The following is a 19,742-nucleotide window of genomic DNA, read 5'->3' as shown; positions in this document are numbered from 1 at the left end:
TGATTCCAGTGAGATATCAAAAAAAAATCTGAATATTCTGTATAAAAAGGAAATCATACAGATAATATTTACTATAAACAATACGTGGATATCATTGCTTATGGTTAGAAAAAAGCGGGTTGGGGTTTGGGCAAAGCAGAGTTACAGGGTTGTTAGTGCTTGAGCTGAACAGAAAGCTGAGGCAAACATACCAGAATTTGGGAGTGGGGTTCCCTGTCTGGTTTTCCAGGCAAGAATACCAGAGTGGGTTGCTATTTTGTTCTCCAGTGGACCACGGGTTGTCAGAACTCTTCACTGGGACCCATCCATCTTGGGTGGTTCTGTGCAGCCTGGCTCATAACTTCATTGAGTTATGCAAGCCCCATCACCACGACAACGCTGTGATCCATAAAGTTACAATACTTGGGCCACCTGATGCAAAGAACTGACTCATTGAAAAAGACCCTGATTATGGGGGGAAATGAAGGTAAAAGGAGAAGGGGATGGCAGACGGTGAGATGATTAGATAACATTACTGAATCAATGGACATGAATTTGAGCAAACTCTGAGAGATAGGGGACTTCAGAGGAGCCAGGCATGCTGCAGTCCATGGAGTCACAAAGAGTCAGACACAACTTAAGATTAAACAACAACTCCCTGTCTACTAGAAATAGGAAGCTGGCTTAGAGGGAGGAGATAAGTGGCTTAGATCAGAGTGTCTGTTTGGTCCATTGAGCTTACACGTGAATTTCTGAGTGGAATTAAGATTTCATAACCCTTTGTGTGAAACAAAAGTTGGGAGAATTCTCTCAATATCCTGTCAACTCTATACTGAGGTTCAATTCAGTTCAGTCGCACAGTCGTGTCCGACTCTTTGCAACCCCATGAATTGCAGCATGCCAGGCCTCCCTGTCCAACAGCAACTCCCGGAGTTGACTCAGACTCACATCCATTAGGTAGGTAATGCCATCCAGCCATCTCATCCTCTGTGGTCCCCTTTTCCTCCTGTCTTCATTCCCTCCCAGCATCAGAGTCTTTTCCAATGAGTCAACTCTTCGCATGAGGTGGCCAAAGTATTGGAGTTTCAGCTTTAGCATCATTCCTTCCAAAGAACACCCAGGATTGATCTCCTTTACAATGGACAGGTTGGATCTTCTTGCAGTCCAAGGGACTCTCAAGAGTCTTCTCCAACACCACAGTTCAAAAGCACCAATTCTTCAGTGCTCAGCTTTCTTCACAGTCCAACTCTCACATCCATACATGACTACTGGAAAACCATAGCCCTGACTAGACGGACCTTTGCTGGCAAAGTAATGTCTCTGCTTTTCAATATGCTATCTAGGTTGGACCTAACTTCCCTTCCAAGGAGTAAGCGTCTTTTAATTTCATGGCTGCAGTCACCATCTGCAGTGATTTTGGAGCCCTCCAAAATAAAGTCTGACACTGTTTCCACTGTTTCCCCATCTATTTCCCATGACGTGATGGGACCAGATGCCATGATCTTAGTTTTCTGAATGTTAAGCTTTAAGCCAACTTTTTCACTCTCCTCTTTCATTTTCATCAAGAAGCTCTTTAGTTCTTCTTCACTCTCTGCCATAAGGGTGGTGCAATCTGTATATCTGAGGTTATTGATATTTCCTCTGGCAATCTTGCTTCCAGCTTGTGCTTCTTCCAGCCCAGCATTTTTCATGATGTACTCTGCATAGAAGTTAACTAAGCAGGGTGACAATATACAGCCTTGCTCCTTTACTTTTTCACAAAATAAATATTGTTAATAGAGGTAACCCACATGTGTCATATTAAAAACTATCAGAACCACTGTGTACTTCTATGGTAACAAGTACACAAAAAGGTCAAGGAGCCTAACAGTTAGGGAGAAAATTAACAACTCAAGAAACCAAAGTGAATAGAGAGCAGTTTCAGTCCTGAGGTACAGTAGGTACTGAAGAGGGGCACAGAATCAGAATCAGAACTATATTAAACTGTCAAGGCAGTGGGAAAATAATAAAACGCAATGTGTGATTTTATAAATTGCACTCATTGGAGTTGTAACAAATCAGAACTTGGAAAGTTTCATTTTTGTTAAGGAGGAAAAAGATTAAAGGGAAAAAACAAAAAGAGAAATTCAGGGCATGTATCCAGAAGGAGGCAGTGGTCTCTGGAAGTGATTTAGGAAATGAAGCCAGTGTACAATAATTACCTAGGTTTAAATTACAAATTTCTATGTGTGAACCTTTGCACACACATGTAACTCTTCTGTTTACCAGCTCAACCAAAAATCTTCTATTACCACTGGGAAATTTGACCACAGAAATAAATGGTTTTGTTCAGTGAATGAAAAATAAAATTATTGTCATTTATTTTGGTCTTAGAATTATCATTTTTAAGCAGATAATTAAATTGTTTGACTGAATGGATGAAGATGACTTCACTCTGTGTGTGTTTAGTCTTTCTGTGCTTTTAATATGCACAAAAGTCCACATAGTGGTTTTAAATGTTTGAAGCTGTGCTGTGCTGTGCTTAGTCGCTCAGTCATGTCTGACTCTTTGCCACCCCATGGACTCTAGCCTGCCAGGCTCCTCTGTCCATGAGAATTCTCCAGGAAAGAATACTGGAGTGGGTTGACATGCCCTCCTCCAAGGGATCTTTCTAACCCAGGGATCAAACCTAGGTCTCCCACACTGCAGGCAGATTCTTTACCAACTGAGCTACCAGGGAAGCCCCAAATGTTTGAGGGACTAATACACAATTATTTTGGTTTTGAATATTGTTTATTTGTTTGAACTCTTTGATAAATTTAGGGGATTCTCATCTTCCTACTCCTATAATTTTACTGAAATTGTCTTAGTAACTACAGTGCCTGAGGATGACATGGATATAAATCCCTCTCTTACTTAAATATACTTTATGTACTGACAATTTCTCCCCTTCAGTCCCATGATCCTCTAAGACCCCTCACATTACGGCTCCATGAACCTTTAGTTTGAAGTAGCTGGAGCATAGCCTGGCGGATCGTCCTGGTCTTCAAGCTGTAAATGATAGGGTTCACTACAGGTGGTAAGAGCAAATACACATTGGCCAAAATACTACAGATCACCCTCGGAGTAGAGCTAAGGAGGCGATGTGTAAAGGACAGGCTGATCATTGGCACGTAGAAAATAGTGACAGCACAGATGTGACACACACAAGTGTTGAGAGCTTTCTTTTGCTTCTTGGGGGCCACAATGCTCAGGACAGCACGGATTATCAGGACATAGGAGACAAGAATGAACATTAAGTCAGTACCAGTCATGTAGAGCTGAAGAAACAAGCCCAAAAAGCTGTTGATCCAGGGGTTGGAATATGTATCTCTGATTATATCTGGGTGGTAACAAAATGGATGGGAAAGCTCCTTTCTTTCCTGGAAAGATACACTCTTCAAGGCTAGAAGCATGGGAAAGATGAAAATTAGTTGTCGTACGCAAATGAATAGTCCGATCACCATGATCATCATGTCTTTGAGGACAGTGGCATATTTCAGTGGGTTACAGATAGCCATGAAGCGGTCAAAAGCCATAATTGCCAGCACTGAGGACTCCAGGAAGGAGAAAGCATGTACAAAGAACATTTGAATGAGGCAAGCTTTAAAGCTGATTTCCCGGGCATGAAACCAGAGAACCCCAAGCACAGTGGGGAGGGTCGTGATGGTCAGACACAAATCAGCAGCTGACAGCATAGAGAGGAAATAGTACATGGGCTTGTGGAGACGCTGCTTAACAAAGATGACAAACAGGATCATAGTATTTCCCAAGAGAGCAATGATGTAGAGACAGCAGACAGGGATGGAGATCCAGACATGAGCGAGTTCCAGCCCAGGGAATGCAGTGAGGAGGAAGGTTGAAGGGGAGGATGTGGTGTTATTGAAAATCATCATGGTGGGTTGAGGACATGCCCTGAAAAAAGAGATAACAATAATAGTATTTGTCATATTGATCCTTTTTCAAGCACTAACTCTTCTATAAACTCTTCCCAAATTACACTTGTCTCTGTATTCAAAACCTCTAATTTAATCATGATACCTATCACATAATTCTACAGTATCTTAAATTTTTCTTATCAGACTTGGCCCTGTTTTTCTTTCTCTACCATCTCCCATTTAAAACCATCAGTCTCTCTAGGTTCATCCCACCCTATTGCCCAGACCAGCCCTGACTTGAAGTAGGAAATACTTATAGACATGTCACACACATGCACACACACCAACAAAACAGCAACTGTGATTACAACTGTTGGGTCTTAGTATTAAATCTCCAAGCTGGGACTTCTCTGGTGGTCCAGCTGGTAAGACTATGAGCTTCTGCTGCAGGAACAATGGGTTCCATTCCTGGTTGGGGAGCTAAGATCCCACATGCTGTGTGGTGCACTCAAGAAAAAAAGTCTCCAAGCTATATGAGTTGTTATAGAAGTAATGGAGAAGTGCTTAAGGGCACTTCTTAAGGGCATCTGTGAAAGCATACTTCATAATGCTCTTGCTGGAAGATGGGCTAGGATTTTATATCCAGAAATACCCTTGTACCTGAGTTATTAGCCATTCTTTCCTAGTGGACTCTATTAGAAATGTCCTTTAGGTATCAGAGCTTCTTTATTTCTTTTCCTTTAATGGAGTAGCTTCCTTAATTCCTCTCTCCTCTACTCCACATCATCTGTGCTCTAATTCTGTTTCTCTGAATCCTGTTCCTGGTCTATTGAAATAAAAAGACCTTGTCTTCCTTTTCTCCAATCTTACACTTTAGTACTTCTTTCTACTCCTTCCCATAGGTCTCTAACATGTAACTTGTAACCAACTCACTGTGAGTAGATTGCCCTAATGAATCCTGTGAAAAATTTCAAATCATATTCTAGAATACATGATTTCAAGAATCCTAATCTAGGGATAGTGGGTAAGGCTAGACAAAATACTTGTATAAAAAAAATGTGAGAGGCCCTCAACAAAATGAAATGAATGACTGTAAAAAGCATTAATGGAATGGGAGTAGGGACTAAGAGCTTAAAGAGAGACACTCAGAGACAGACAGGATGAGGTGCTATCATAAACTGGAATATCAGGTAGTTCGCTGAGTGAGAAAGCCCATAGAATAATAGCTGCACACACACACACACATACACACACACACACACAGATGATGTCAGAAGGGAGGCAGAATCTGTAACTGATATTTAAGACAAGCATTGCAATTCTATTTAGGACTGTTTCAATAAGCTCTAATGTCATTGCTCATTTTAATTTTTCACTTGGGACATTTAGTTATCAAGAAAAAACAAAAAGGAATGATATTCCTAGCCTAACCATTGTGTAGATACAGCCAATCATAATATTCTTACTCTTATTTTTCACTAGTCTAGGCTTTCTGCCCCAGTGACAGAATAGATACAAAGAATTTGTGAGTAACAGATCCTTCCAGTTGTTTTATAAAGATAAATGAGGGATTGCTGGTTATTTTCTTCCCATCCTTCAATCTACTCTAGATGGTTACAGATAAAATTACTTGTTACACCAAAGGAAAAAATTAATTGCTTTTTCTGCTATAATATTTCGTATTGTTATATTATAGTTGATTGAGAATAAAACACAAAGAATCAGGAAGACTAGTGACAACTTCTTTTCAATTTGATAAGCAAAGATACTAAAAGTGAATTCCTTTTCTGTGATAACCATCCTGGAATCTCTCTGCAATAAAGGGGCTCGATCTACTGACTGTCTTTCAACAGTGCTTTACACATGCTTTTTTATTACATTAGTATTCTATTGGTTGATCACATTTCTTTCTTCCTCTAAAATTCTGGCTCTCTGGATATAAAACATATGTGTTCATCTTTATATTTTCTCCAGAGACAAAGCATGGTGATAAAAGTTCAGATAAACTAGTTTTTATTAGATGTATTAACAGGTGGATAGATAGATAACAGAGAGGTAGATAAAGACTAGATGAGAGAAATACAAATTGAGACTGAAAGTTTTGAGGGCAAATTGTTTCCGTAGATATGGGGAGCATAAGGAAAGTAATTATCCTCTTATTGATTGGGAGAAGAAGGAGGGTAACTTAAGAGAAAAGGAAAAGAATTAAAGTATTTTATATGTGTCACCATTTGCTAGCCAATTTATATGTAATTTTATATAATACCAGGAAAAATTGATACAGATGTTTATTCTTCTATTTTAGAGAAAGGAAATAAAACTGACAAGGTAAAATTGTACATACACATTCAAAATTCAAAGCCGCATTTACTAACTGCAAAATCCATTAAACCATTTTTTATTAAACCATAGACCATTCGAGAAACCATGCTTATGAGAGAAGTTAAACAGTTGAACACTGTGATATTCTTCCTTAAAAATGAAAGAACAGTTTCTATTATATACTAGTATGTGACTTAGAGGAAGTATAGAGATGAGAAATAAGTAAAACACAGAACAATGTCTTTATGGCTTATTTAAAGAATATTTGTGGAGTCAATCAGTATAAAAATATGCATGGATGTCCACATATATTTGTATTGTGTATACCTCCATGTGCTCGTGGATGTAGAGAGGAGTTTTAGAATGGGAATGTTATCAAAAGATGACCAAAAATCAGACATCAATTATCTTCTCTTATTTGAAATATACCTCATAAAGGATAAAAAGATAATATGGGATGATATGAGGGGTTAGGAGGAAAGGAGATTCATTTCAGTTCATGATGCTACTGGAAAAATTGTTTCCAATGGGATAGGGATATGGAGGAAGGAGAAGCCTTTCTCTCCAGCTCACGTAAGCCCATGCACTCTGGAACAAGTTATAGGACAAAGCTCAGTGCCTAGTTTTGTCAAGATTTTCTCCCTACTACCTACTAACGAGAAGAGTAGGTAGTGCTTTATAGCACCAGTTGTCGACCTGACAGGTCAGGCAGAAGGTAACATCTATCAATTCACATACAGAAAGCTAGATTCAATGACTTGGATAAGATCCACCCAACTAAATAATGTAGTGATCCAAAGGACAGCATCACTGCTTACTGGCATGAGTAAAGTATAGATCAATCCCCACCTTTTTCCATTCATTTCTCAACACTGAAATCTATTCTTTCCACAATCTGGAACCCTGTCACGACAGACCCAGGCCATATTAACCTGAAACTTCGCCTCCACTTCTCTGTACCACTTTATGGTTGGATCTTACATTTGACTCAATAATGAGGTATGGTTGATATCGATCGGTAAGTTACATATGCAAGCACCATCTCCTTTTTTTGCCTCGAGTGTGAGTTTCTTAAACTTACACTTAAACCTTTCGAGTGTGAGGTTTGGAAATGCCTGATTTTCTTCTCTTAGTGCCAGCTACATAAACGAGGATATGGAATAACACAAATCTTTAATTATTGTTGACTGATTTCTAAATGATCGTGACCACAGGCAGAGAGTTATGAATTCTATCCCTTTTTCTCTTCCTTCCTCCCATTGCCTTATGTCCTTCATTTTCCTGTCGCAATTTCTTCAAGGCTCCATCACAACCCTCTGTTTCTTCATCCTACCTTATTTTATAGTTTCCATCACTTCACTGATCTTCTCTTTCCCTCTTTCTCCTAGCATTTCTCACTTTTTAATCCCTTCCCTTCTGTTCCAACCCACTAATGTATTCTTACCTGCTCAAGTCATCAGGGTATAGCACCAACTTCTCTTAAGTCCCACCACGGAGCAGGGACTAAGCCAGCTCCCAATAGTGGGGGCTTTATAGGAAGATTTGTAGAGTCACCAGGCAACAGAGGGCTGGTGGTTGGATCAAGAGTTATGGCGCCCATAACACTGTGTTCCTCTCCAACAGCTCAGACACATCTCCCTGACATGCTTCCAACCCTGCTCCCAGGCCCAGGCAAATTCCATATATCAGGGGCTGTAAGCACAGCCCTGGCCCTGGGGGCTGACAGTAATGGGTGTCTTCAAAATCTGCCTGCCTGGGTCAGAAAACTGCAACCATTCCTCTTCACCCTGCCTTAGGCTACAGATTCTTAGCCCGGGATGCTCCCTGATGTCAGAGCAGGCTTAGGAGAGTGCAGACAGAGTAATCCCTATGTTCTCAGCTCCAGTGTGTACTCTTTCTAACAAATCTTGTTGTCCTCCTTGTCATTCCTGTGTTCCTCCTCTTACTCAGGATCCCTTTCTAAGAAACCATCTTATTATCTGAATCACATCTGCAGCCCACCTACCATTCTAGGCATAATTAAACTAGCATTTGATGAGCTCATAACACTTGCCAAAAATAATGCTAACACTTGAAACACATTGTTGTATTTATTTATTATCTTGCTTATGGGTCAAGTATTATTCTCCATTATTCCACAGTTGATGAAATTGAAACTCAAAGAGGTTTTGAATAACTATAAAAGTTAGCTAGTTACAGAACTGGTATTCACCCATGTCTATCTTACTCTAAAGCTGTTAATCTTAAACAATATGTTATACTGTCTTCTCTGGTCAACCGCTTCCACTGACATTTCAGAAAATGTGATTGTAACACATGGTTCTTGATCTATCCATTCTATAGATTGCTTGATTCTCAACTATGTGCTTATAGTTCATTTTAGCCTCATTTTGACAAGAATTTGTCTCTCCATAGTAGGCAATAAATTAATAAATCTTACTATATCTAATGGGCTTCCCAGGTGGTGCTAGTGGTAAAGAACCCACGTGACAATGGAGGATACTTAAGAGACATGGGTTCGATCCCTAGGTCAGGAAGGTGCCCTGTAGGAGGGCTTGGCAACCCGCTTGTTGCCTGGACAATCCATGGACAGTGGAGCCTTGTGGGCTACAGTCCATAGGGTCCCTAAGAGTGAGACACAACTGAAGCGACTTAGCATGTGTGCACCATATCTAATCATTCTTGACTTTTTAATCCTTCTTGAAACATTTTTCCAACCATGTCTCATTATATCATAGCCAGATGCACTGGGCAAAGATGGAGATACCATCCCAATGTATATCTAGAGAGATTAAGTTATAGCATAAACTTTTTATACAGCAAGTAATGTTTAGATTTCTATGTAAATACCATCCTTTCCCACTGGCTCTTCTCAGCAAAAATGAGTGACTGGAAATTTCAAATGAGAGTTACTAAAATTAAATGAGACAGAGAAGTTAGGCAGCATGAAATCAATCTTAATAAAATAGAGTTTTCACTCATTCATTAATTCACAAAGAACATATCTTATGAACTATATTAAGTACATACTTGAGATAGACAGATGTATAAAAAGGGTCTCTCATGGTATGGTTCTTATGAAGTATGTAGAATAGCAGGGACACAATGCCATTAGGTAATTAGAGCATATATACTGTTAGAAACTCTAACATAATAAAGGGCATGTCAGAAAAGTCTTCTGGACAGAAATAAAGTTGAAATTTATATCAAAAATTTATACAGAGTTCCCTATTATTCTAGCTCACTGAATTCATCATACTTTTTACTTGCTATTTTATTTTTAATATATTTCTCTCCTGCTTCCAACCCATTGTATATGCCTACACTATTTTATGAATATATTTACAGAACATATAAATAAACACTAAAGACAAAAGAAGACATATCCTATATTCAACAATATATGTCAGCATGTTTGCAATGGAGCAAAAACAATCTGAGAATTTTTCTTAAATAAGTTGTTAAAGATTGGCATGCAATGGAATACTAGTCAGCAATAAAGAGAAATAAACTACAAAGACCCACAACAACATGAGTGAATCTCAAATGCATTACACTATGAAGCCAGATGTGGAAGATTATGTGCTGAAGGGCCCATGGCATTCTGGAAAAACAAGAATTATATGCATGGAAACAAATTAGAGCTTCTCAGGGTTGGGCATAGATAGAGGGGTTGACTAAAGGGGCAGCATGAGATAATTTGAAAGAGTGATATAATTTTTCTGTATCTAGGTATCAGTGGTGGTTGCGTGGCTATGCATCTGTGAAAACTTAATAGAACTATATACCAAAACCAATAAATTTTATTGTATATAAATATTGAAAAGTTGCTATACACCATTTTGAGAAAGAAACATTCATATTTGTATCAAGTTAAACTTTTGCTTTCATCAAAACTACTATGCAATGGCATATAAAAACCTAGTGCACTGGGACGACCCAGAGGGATGGTATGGGGAGGGAGGAGGGAGGAGGGTTCAGAATGGGGAACACATGTATACCTGTGGCGGATTCATTTTGATATTTGGCAAAACTAATACAATTATGTAAAGTTTAAAAATAAAATAAAATTAAAAAAAAAAACCTATTAGGTGCTTCTCACACATGTGACTATTTAAATCTTCATTTCAATTTATTAGAATTGAATATAATTTAAAAATTCAGTTCCTTGGTTGCACTAGCTAAGTATCAGGTGCTCAATAGCCATGTGTGGCTAGTGGTTACTATATTAACAACAGAGATTTAGAACATTTAACATCACTGCAGGAATTCCTATTGGACAGTGCTGTACTTTATCCTCTTCTCTGACTCGATTGTGTTTGCACAAAAGTCCTAAGAGCCCACCCTGCCCCCACGGAACACTTGGACAATCCACTGATGGATCTGCTTGGTCCTAACACTGTATACAATTAGACTGAGCACAGGAGGCAGTGGCAGGTAGGTACTGGCCATGACTGTGTGTACCATTGGTGACAAATGCTTCCCAAAGCAGTGAATCACAGTCATGCCAATGAGAGGTACATAGAAGAGCAGCACGGCACAGATATGAGAGAGGCAGGTATTGAGAGCCTTGAGTCTCTCTTCCCAGGAAGCAATGCCCAATACTGCCTAGAAGATTAGAAAGAAAGAGGCCAAGAGGATCAAGGCATCTAGCACAATGATGAAGATCACCGCCAGGAGGCCGTAGATGCTGTTGACACAGGTGTCAGCACAGGCAAGCCTCATGGCATCCTGATGGAGGCACTATGCATGGGAGAGGGTGTTGGAGTGGCAGAAAGTAATCTTTTGATGAGGAAAGGCACAGGGAGCACAGTCCCCACACTCCACAGCAGGACTGCTGCTCCAATCCTGCCAATGACTCCATGAGTGAGAATGGTAGCATAGTGCAAAGGAAAGCAAATAGTCATAAAGCGATCAGAGGCCATGGCCACCAAGACACCTGATTCCCCTCCCCCAAAGGTGTGGATAAAGAACATTTCAGTGACGCAGACATCAAGGGTTACTGAGCACCAGCTGAGCCAGTGAACACTGATCATGGTGGACATGAAAGACAATGAAAGGTTGACATCAGTGGCAACTAGCATTGCCAGAAAATAATACATGGGCTCATGGAGATGTTGTTCTACTTTGATGTCAGCTAGGATGGTGACATTACCCAGGAATGTGAAACTGTAAAGAAGACAGAGGGACAGGGCCAACCAGAAGTCCTTCTCTGGCATTCCTGGAATCCCAGTAAGGGTGAAGGTCTGATGGTTGTTAATAGTTTGGTTGAATGACAGCATTGTGCATCAAAGGTTTGACTAGGCAAAAAGAGAAAAACTCATTAAGCCTATCAGCTTCAATTAGAATCACTGACAATGTTTTGAGATGGTAACCATGAGAGGCAGTGACAAATATTTTATGTTTGCCGTCTGATACAGAAACTGATATCCCCACCCCCATGAAGCAATTCTATTACTGACCACCAGATGCTAAATTACCTAGGAGAACAACAACAAAAAACTTTAATCAACACCTAAGCTAATTGGAATACAATTCACCTAGAAATATGGAGTAGTTGCTTGCCTCCTTCCTAAGGAAAACATGATGCTGTACATTTATCTGGGTCATAAAAACTGATGCAAATAACCAGAAAAGAAATATTATCAGGCACAAACAAGACATAAAGAGTGTTTATGAACACATATATGAAGACCTGTATGTATCTTAATTATAATCTTAAATTGTTGTGATTTAGACAAATTCCTCATTGAGACTCAAGTTTTCCACTTGCATGACGTGGGACAGAATAAGAAAGATAGTCTTCAAGGACTAAACTTCTGCCTATCTGCATTCCTGGTAGTATATGGGTACTAAAAGGACCTGAGATTACAGCAGGTGATGAAGGAAGGAATTATTTGGCTTTCCTCGGAATTTTATAAGGACCCACTATGATAGACAAAATAACAGTCTCTAAGGATGTTCACCTCCTAATTATTGAAACCTGTGAACAAAATGGCTTGCATGGCAAAAGAAACTTTGAAGATGTCATTAAAGTTAACGGCTTCAGATGGAAGTTCACCCTGGATTACCCAGATAGGTCAAATCTGATCATATGAATCCTCAAAAGTGAAGAAAATTCCCCAGCTGCAGAAAACCAGAGAGACAACAACTTGAGAAAGACTCATCAGGACTTGTAAAAATGAAGGAGGGGGACCAAGAGCCAAGGAATGTGAGTAGCCCCTAGATGCTGGAAAAGGCAAGGGAGTAGAATTTTCCCTGGAGTCCTCTGAAAGGAATGCAGACTTGGTGAGACCTTGATTTTAGCCCGGTGAGAACCGTGTGGTTCTCTGACATGCAGAACTGTAAGGTAATAAATATATGTATGCTGAGTCACTACATTCATGGTAATTTGTCGTGGGAGAAGAAGAAAACTAATATCCAGAGGAGCCAGAGGAGAGTTGCTTTAACCCCTTTTCAGAAATATTCTCAATCTTCCCATTCAGTCTCATTTATTCAGACCCTGTCCTTTTTCTTCATGGAAATTATTTTTTAATATAAATGTATTTATTTTAATTGGAGGTTAATTACTTTACAATATTGTATTGGTTTTGCCACACATCAACATGAATCAGCCACGGGTGTACATGTGTTCCCCATCCTGAACCCCCCTCCATCCTCCCTCCCCGTACCATCCCTCTGGGTCATCCCAGTGCACCATGGAAATTAGACTTCTTTGTCCTAAGGTATACCTGGAAAAGAATTCTGAGATCCATTTCTGTGTTACACCTGAAAGAACAGAATGCCAGATAGAACTTGCGATGAGATTTACAACTAACAACTGATCCAGTCAGGTGAAATCCATCTCTGGAGAATCTCCCAAAAGACAGATTCAAACATTACTCACATTGATGAAGTCATTGGCCTTGGTGTTGAGAACACAATTGGACTTAGTTTTCCTGTTCCTTCATAGAGATCTCTCATTCTATGCATTCCTAGTACTGTGCAGCAACTTTAGTAATCTCCTTGAGTTTCCAGCAGCTCTATTTCCTATTGTAATTCTGAGTAAGACCTAGATGAACTTATAAATCATTCTAGATGTTAGTGCCTAACAGTTGCAGTAACAAAGATCAGTATTAAAATCTTGGTGTCATACAATTAAATATCTTCTATTTCAATTGCTTGTTATCTTTAGAAGATGTATCAAAATGCACAGCTGATACATCACTTTTGAGGGATCAGTCTAGCCACAAATGATAAGAATTCAGGATTGAAGGAAAAAACAGTGCTATAATGACTCTTAACTGTGTGTTATGATCCTTACTGAGCATCTCATAATGAGTTTCTAAAATAAAAGTGTTCATATATACACAAACATGAATACAAGCAAAATTCTGCTTGGAAATTAAGTGAATTCACATGTTATTGAAGCCCATCTCAGGATCCATATTAAAGAAAATGGAACAAAAGGCCGAGTCACAGAAAGAGCAAAGTCACTAGAAAAAGTCCAGGGTTGGACACAAAAGGCAGAAAACTCTGGATGCTTGGGAATAAATGCAGACAGGAAAGAGTTGCTCCAAGTTTCTTGAGAGTCGATAGCTTAGTGCTGCACTGTCCACTCTGGTAGCCACTAGATGCTATGCTATGCTAAGTCACTTCAGTCATGTCTGACTCTGTGTGACCCCAGAGATGGTAGCCTACCAGGCTCCCCCATCCCTGGGATTCTCCAGGCAAGAACACTGGAGTGGGTTGCCATTTCCTTCTCCAATGCATGAAAGTGAAAAGTGAAAGTGAAGTCGCTCAGTCGTGTCTGACTCTTAGCGACCCCATGGACTACAGCCTACCAGGCTCCTCTGTCCATGGGATTTTCCAGGCAAGAGTACTGGAGTGGGGTGCCATTGCCTTCTCTGAGCCACTAGATACCTGTGCCCATTTTTCTTTATATTAATTAAGCTAATTACATCATCAGTACCTTAGTTGCCCTCGCTGTGTTTCAAGCATTCAGTAGCTACATGTTGCCAGTGAGTGCTGTATTTGGAAAGTACAGATGTAGAATGTTTTCATCATTCCAAAAAATTCTATTAAGATTTGAAAAATTAGCGATGCAGACTGCAAATTTAGAGAATACCAACATTCTAGCTGACCTCTTGCCAAATCTTAGCTCCAAGTGGATTTAAGAGTCTTTCATACTGCATAACCTCTGCCTCTCTTTACCTATCTCTCTGTCTTTGTCTCTTTTTTGGGGGGAATTAAATAGGAAAGTACCACTAAAACCGAAGATTCTGGAGAGAAACCACCTGTGTTTGAATCATAGTTCTATTTCCTTAGACAAGTTACTTAAGAATCTCTGTGATTTATTCCTCACCTTTTAAAAATGAGTGGGATAGTTACAAGAGTATTCACTGGGGATATTGGGCATTTTGTTAAGCACCAGACAAATTAACACTCAAAATTTAGCTATAATTAATGAGCATCTTTTTTTCTCTGAACTTTGTCATATTTGGCTAACTGTGAAAATTAATCTCAAAAATATCAATAGACTATGGAATTTATTTACACACTGATAGATATATCTACCTATCTATATATTACTCATATATTTTAATCAAATTCTATATTATCTAAATCTTTGTATCCATCAGTGAATTTATTCCATCACTCAATATCAGTGGCTTGCATGCAGTGACTGTTGCAGTGCTCAAGATCATGAACTCTACTGATATGTGCTCAGTGACATGGATGCTTATTGTGAAGAATTTATTGGAAGCAGATCCTAGGTAAAATAGAGATGAAGGGATAATACACTAGTAGAAATCATAGGTAGAGAAAGTCAGTAAGAGGAAGAGAGGAATAAAGAACATTGATTCTGAGGGACTAGGAGTACAGAACAAACACTGCACTGACCGTCTGAGGAGATTCATCCCAGAGATTAACACAGCCCATCCAAAATTCAAGATGAGGTTTGCATATAAGCCTGTCGATTCCTTAAGATCTGATGAACCCAGGAAAGCTTTCATGTTTAACTAATTTACTGATAAATGACTTTGTTGAATGCCTACTACGTTCTAGACAAGTCACAAAAATCAGAGGCTCAAAATGAGATTTTTTTTTTTTTGTCTTCCAAGACCCTTAGCAAAGAATGCATGAAAAACAAGATCAGAAAGAGGAGTAGAATGTGTGCCTGGGTTGAATAAAAACAAGCTTTACAGATGGGTCAGTACGTTCACCTTGTTCACCTATGTGTCCTCGGCTGGACTCAGATTAACTCTGTCTCCATCAGTACTAGTGACAGACAATGGAGAAGATCAAACGTAAACTTCCCTCACAGCAAAAGGACAGAAACTTTATGGCTTAAGAAGAGTACGTGGGGAGGTGGAGGAGAAGTAGGAAATAAAATTTTTCCCTTTTCTACTCACAACATTGAAGAACACTGAAGTAGCATTCAGTCTTCTTTACCAGCCAGGCAGGCAGGGAGAAGAACTATTCCCAGAAAGACTGACTGAGAAATCTATACTCTTAAAGTGTCTGAGCTGCAGGCTGAAACAGAGCTCTGGTCCCTTGGATTTGTCTTCTGAGGAACCATAGACCAGTCTTTCACTTTGAGAAGAAATGTATTTGCTATTGGCCTTGAGCTGGAACTTAGGAGGGAAGGGCAAAATTTTGGGGGATCTTGTTACTTCTCTAATTGGCCTTTGGTAAAATGACACACTCTCCACCTAATGCTCTCATTTATAGTTAGAAATGTTATTTCTCTACTAATAATATATATATATATATATATATATATATATATCAGTTTAGTTCAGTCGCTCAGTCGTGTCCGACTCTTTGCGACCACGTGAATTGCAGCACGCCAGGCCTCCCTGTCCATCACCAACTCCCGGAGATCCTCAAACTCATGTCCATCGAGTCGGTGATGCCATCCAACCATCTCATCCTCTGTCATCCCCTTCTCCTCCTGCCCCCAATCCCTCCCAGAATCAGAGTCTTTTCCAATGAGTCAACTCTTCATGTGAGGTGGCCAAAGTATTGGAGTTTCAGCTTTAGCATCAGTCCTTCCAATGAACACCCAGGACTGGTCTCCGTTAGGATGGACTGGTTGGGTCACCTTGCAGTCCAAGGGACTCTCAAGAGTCTTCTCCAACACCACAGTTCAAAAGCATCAATTCTTCGGCGCTCAGCTTTCTTCACAGTCCAACTCTTACATCCATACATGACCACTGGAAAAATATAGCCTTGACTAGACTGACCTTTGTTGACAAAGTTATGTCTCTGCTTTTTAATATGCTGTTTAGGTTAGTCATAACTTCTCTTCCAAGGAGTAAGCATCTGTTAATTTCATGGCTGCAATCACCATCTGCAGTGATTTTGGAGCCCCCCCAAAAATAAAGTCTGACACTGTTTCCACTGTTTCCCCATGTATCCCATGAAGTTATGGGGCCAGATGCCATGATCTTAGTTTTCTGAATATTGAGCTTTAAGCCAACTTTTTCACTCTTCTTTTTCACTTTCATCAATAGGCTTTTTAGTTCCTCTCCACTTTCTGCCGTAAGGGTGGTGTCATCTGCATATCTGAGGTTATTGACACTTCTCCCAGCAATCTTTATTCCAGCTTGTGTTTCTTCCAGTCCAGCATTTCTCATGATATACTCTGCATGGAAGTCAAATAAGCAGGGTGACAATATACAGACTTGACAAACTCCTTTTCCTATTTGGAACCAGTCTGTTGTTCCCTGTCCAGTTCTAACTGTTGCTTCCTGACCTGCATACAGGTTTCTCAAGAGACAGGTCAGGTGGTCTGGTATTCCCATCTCTTTCAGAATCTTCCACAGTTTATTGTGATCCACACAGTCAAAGGCTTTGGCATAGTCAATAAAGCAGAAATAGATGTTTTTCTGGAACTCTCTTGCTTTATCAGTGATCCAGTAGATGTTAGCAATTTGATCTCTGGTTCCTCTGCCTTTTCTAAAACCAATTTGAACACCTGGAAGTTCACTGACCTTCCCCCCCTCCAAAAAAAAAAACTGTATATACTACAGTTCCCTGCATTCTGTGACAGCATCCTAGAAAAAGCATCACCCAAGTCTTGGTCTCCAACTTACCAAAAATCCAGTCTAGGAAATGAGAATCACTTCTGATGCTGACTGACAGCCACAGCAGTAAAACTGGGATTATAAACTAGCAGCATCTAGTCTAGAATCCCCTCCAGGGTGATCTTCTGGAGACAAGAGTAGGTCTTGCTGAAGATGTCACCAGGGGCATAGACCATATAGACCCAGGCTTCTGGGCATATTGGACCTAATTTTCCCTAATGCAAACCTGTGATGACAAACATTCAAATACAGAATCAATCTAAATCTCATATGAATGGTACTTCATCAACTGTATCAAATTACAGATATACTTTACTGCCTAATCTTTACAATTCAGTCAAAAAAAAGGGGGGGGGAGGGAGAGTGGGATGCAGGGAGAGAGAGGAAGGAAGGAAAGAAGAGAGAAAGGGAAAGAAACTAAAAGAAAATGTGGAGCTCAGTCTTGTATCCACATACTATCTTGTTTCTTTTTTCTGCTTCATGATTGTAAAGCCTTTCACTGCTGTGATCTGTGGTCCCTCTTCCCACTTGCTTCCCATTTTCTCTTCAGTCAGCTTCAGTGAGAGTTCTTTCCCACTCCTCTGACACTATCTTTGTGTACGTCACCAATGGTCTGCTTATTGCCAAATATTCCTCATCTTACTTTCCTTTTCAGCAAAATTCAATACAGTGGAAAATTGCCTTGATGTTGAATTGCTTTCTTTTCTGTTTTTCTCACTGTTTGTTTTCTTTTTTATGTGTGGGACACCATGTTTTTCTCCAGCTTTAATGTCCACTCTTCAGTATCCTTTGATGGCTTATCTTCTTCCTACATCACTAAATGTTAATGTATCTCTTATTAGGTCCATTCTTCTGCTGAAGGATATTATCAAGTCCCATTGCTTCACATACCATCTATACACTGATTTAGTTCTGCCTTAATCTCCAGGATCAGCTTTCTACTTGATAATTCCACTTGGATATCAAATAGGAAGCTAAAAATTAGCATGATGAATACTGTAAACTTTTTTGCTGGTTAATTTCAAGAAATCAGACTAACTATATAATTCACTCAGCTGCTCAAATCAGAACTACAGATTTTTTTCCCCTTCTTCCTTCTATCATTGTCAATTCCTATTAAGTCCAAACCAAAATATTTTCCACATACTTCAAATTCTCTTCCTCTTCATCCCTATCATTTTAGTAAAGTCACCATGACCCCTCATCTGTAGTATAGCAATGCTAAATCACTTCAGTCGTGTCCGACTCTGTGCGACCCCATAGACGGCAGCCCACCTGGCTCCCCTGTCCCTGGGATTTTCCAGGCAAGAACACTGGAGTGGGTTGCCATTTCCTTCTCCAATGCATGAAAGTGAAAAGTGAAAGTGAAGTTGCTCAGTCGTGTCCGACTCTTAGCGACCCCATGGATTGCAACCTAACAGGTTCCTCCGTCCATGGGATTTTGCAAGCAAGAGTTCTGGAGTGGGGTGCCATTGCCTTCTCTGAGTATAGCAATAACCTCCTAATTATTGATTTTTTAAAAATTTTCTTACTTGTTTGTTTCATTGTGGTATAACTTATGGGCCATAGAATTTATCCATTTTAGATGTACAATTTGAAGAGTTTCAGTAAATCTATACAACTGTGAAACTATCATAGAAAACTGATTTTAAGACTTTCATCACATAAAAATATTCCCTGATGGTGGTTTGTCAGTCCTGGGCCTGTCTCTAGCTCCAGGAAACCACTGATACACTTTCTATCTATTTAATTTGCCTTTACTAGAAATTTCATGTAAATGGAGACATATTAATACAATATATTATCATGTAATATTATCAATATCTTTCACATAATGCAGTGTTACAAGTTTTACTCCTGTTGCTGAATATATTCATAATTCATTCATTTCCTTTAATGAACAGTATGTCACTGTACAAATAAAGCATGTTTATTTATCCAGTCACTAGTTGATATATATTTGGATTATTTACAGCATTTGACTGTAAACATTTATAATAATGCCACTACAAACATTAATGGACAGTCTTTGTGTTGGCATGTTTGGGTACATATCAGGGAAAGGAATTACTGGATAGTGTGACAGGTGTTTGTCTAATTGTAAAGATGTCAAACTGTTTACCAGTGTGCTGAATAATTCTACATTCATATCAACCAGTTTTCAAATCTCACTTTACTTTCACTTTCCAGCAGAATCCTTGGCTGCCAACTTACATTTTTCCTTGATGAAACAGAAAGAATATCTGGACATCTGAGAAGCTCCAAGACTCAGTAAGTCTCCCGGTGTGGACCCAGGCAAACTTCTCTTTTGAGCACGAAGTGTTATTTGGGCATTTTGCCAGTTGGTTCTGACATGTATCTGACACCGAAGACAGTTTGTGAGCAGAGTGTCATTTGGGCATTTTGTCAATTGGTTCTGATGTGTATCTGACGTCAAGGACCATCTGTGAGCATGGAGTACTATTTGGACATT

General features: G+C 39.5%; 1 protein-coding gene and 1 pseudogene across 1 annotated transcript; both read right to left on the bottom strand.

The window, feature by feature from the left end:
* Positions 1-2,909: 2,909 nt before the first annotated feature.
* LOC147358041 (olfactory receptor 51T1-like) lies at positions 2,910-3,947 on the bottom strand. Its single transcript, XM_086340410.1, has one exon. The coding sequence runs from the start codon at positions 3,945-3,947 to the stop codon at positions 2,910-2,912; it is 1,038 nt and encodes a 345-aa protein (XP_086196536.1).
* A 6,582-nt stretch (positions 3,948-10,529) lies between these two features.
* LOC147358040 (olfactory receptor 51H1-like) lies at positions 10,530-11,479 on the bottom strand (annotated as a pseudogene).
* Positions 11,480-19,742: the final 8,263 nt, after the last annotated feature.

The sequence above is a fragment of the Bos grunniens genome, chromosome 15, assembly GCF_055505025.1.
Source record: "Bos grunniens cultivar Pamir isolate PY7600 chromosome 15, Bosgru_T2T1.0, whole genome shotgun sequence".
Lineage (NCBI taxonomy): Eukaryota > Metazoa > Chordata > Mammalia > Artiodactyla > Bovidae > Bos > Bos grunniens.
Note: the sequence above shows the minus strand (reverse complement) of the source record. Positions and strands in the feature narration are given on the sequence as shown.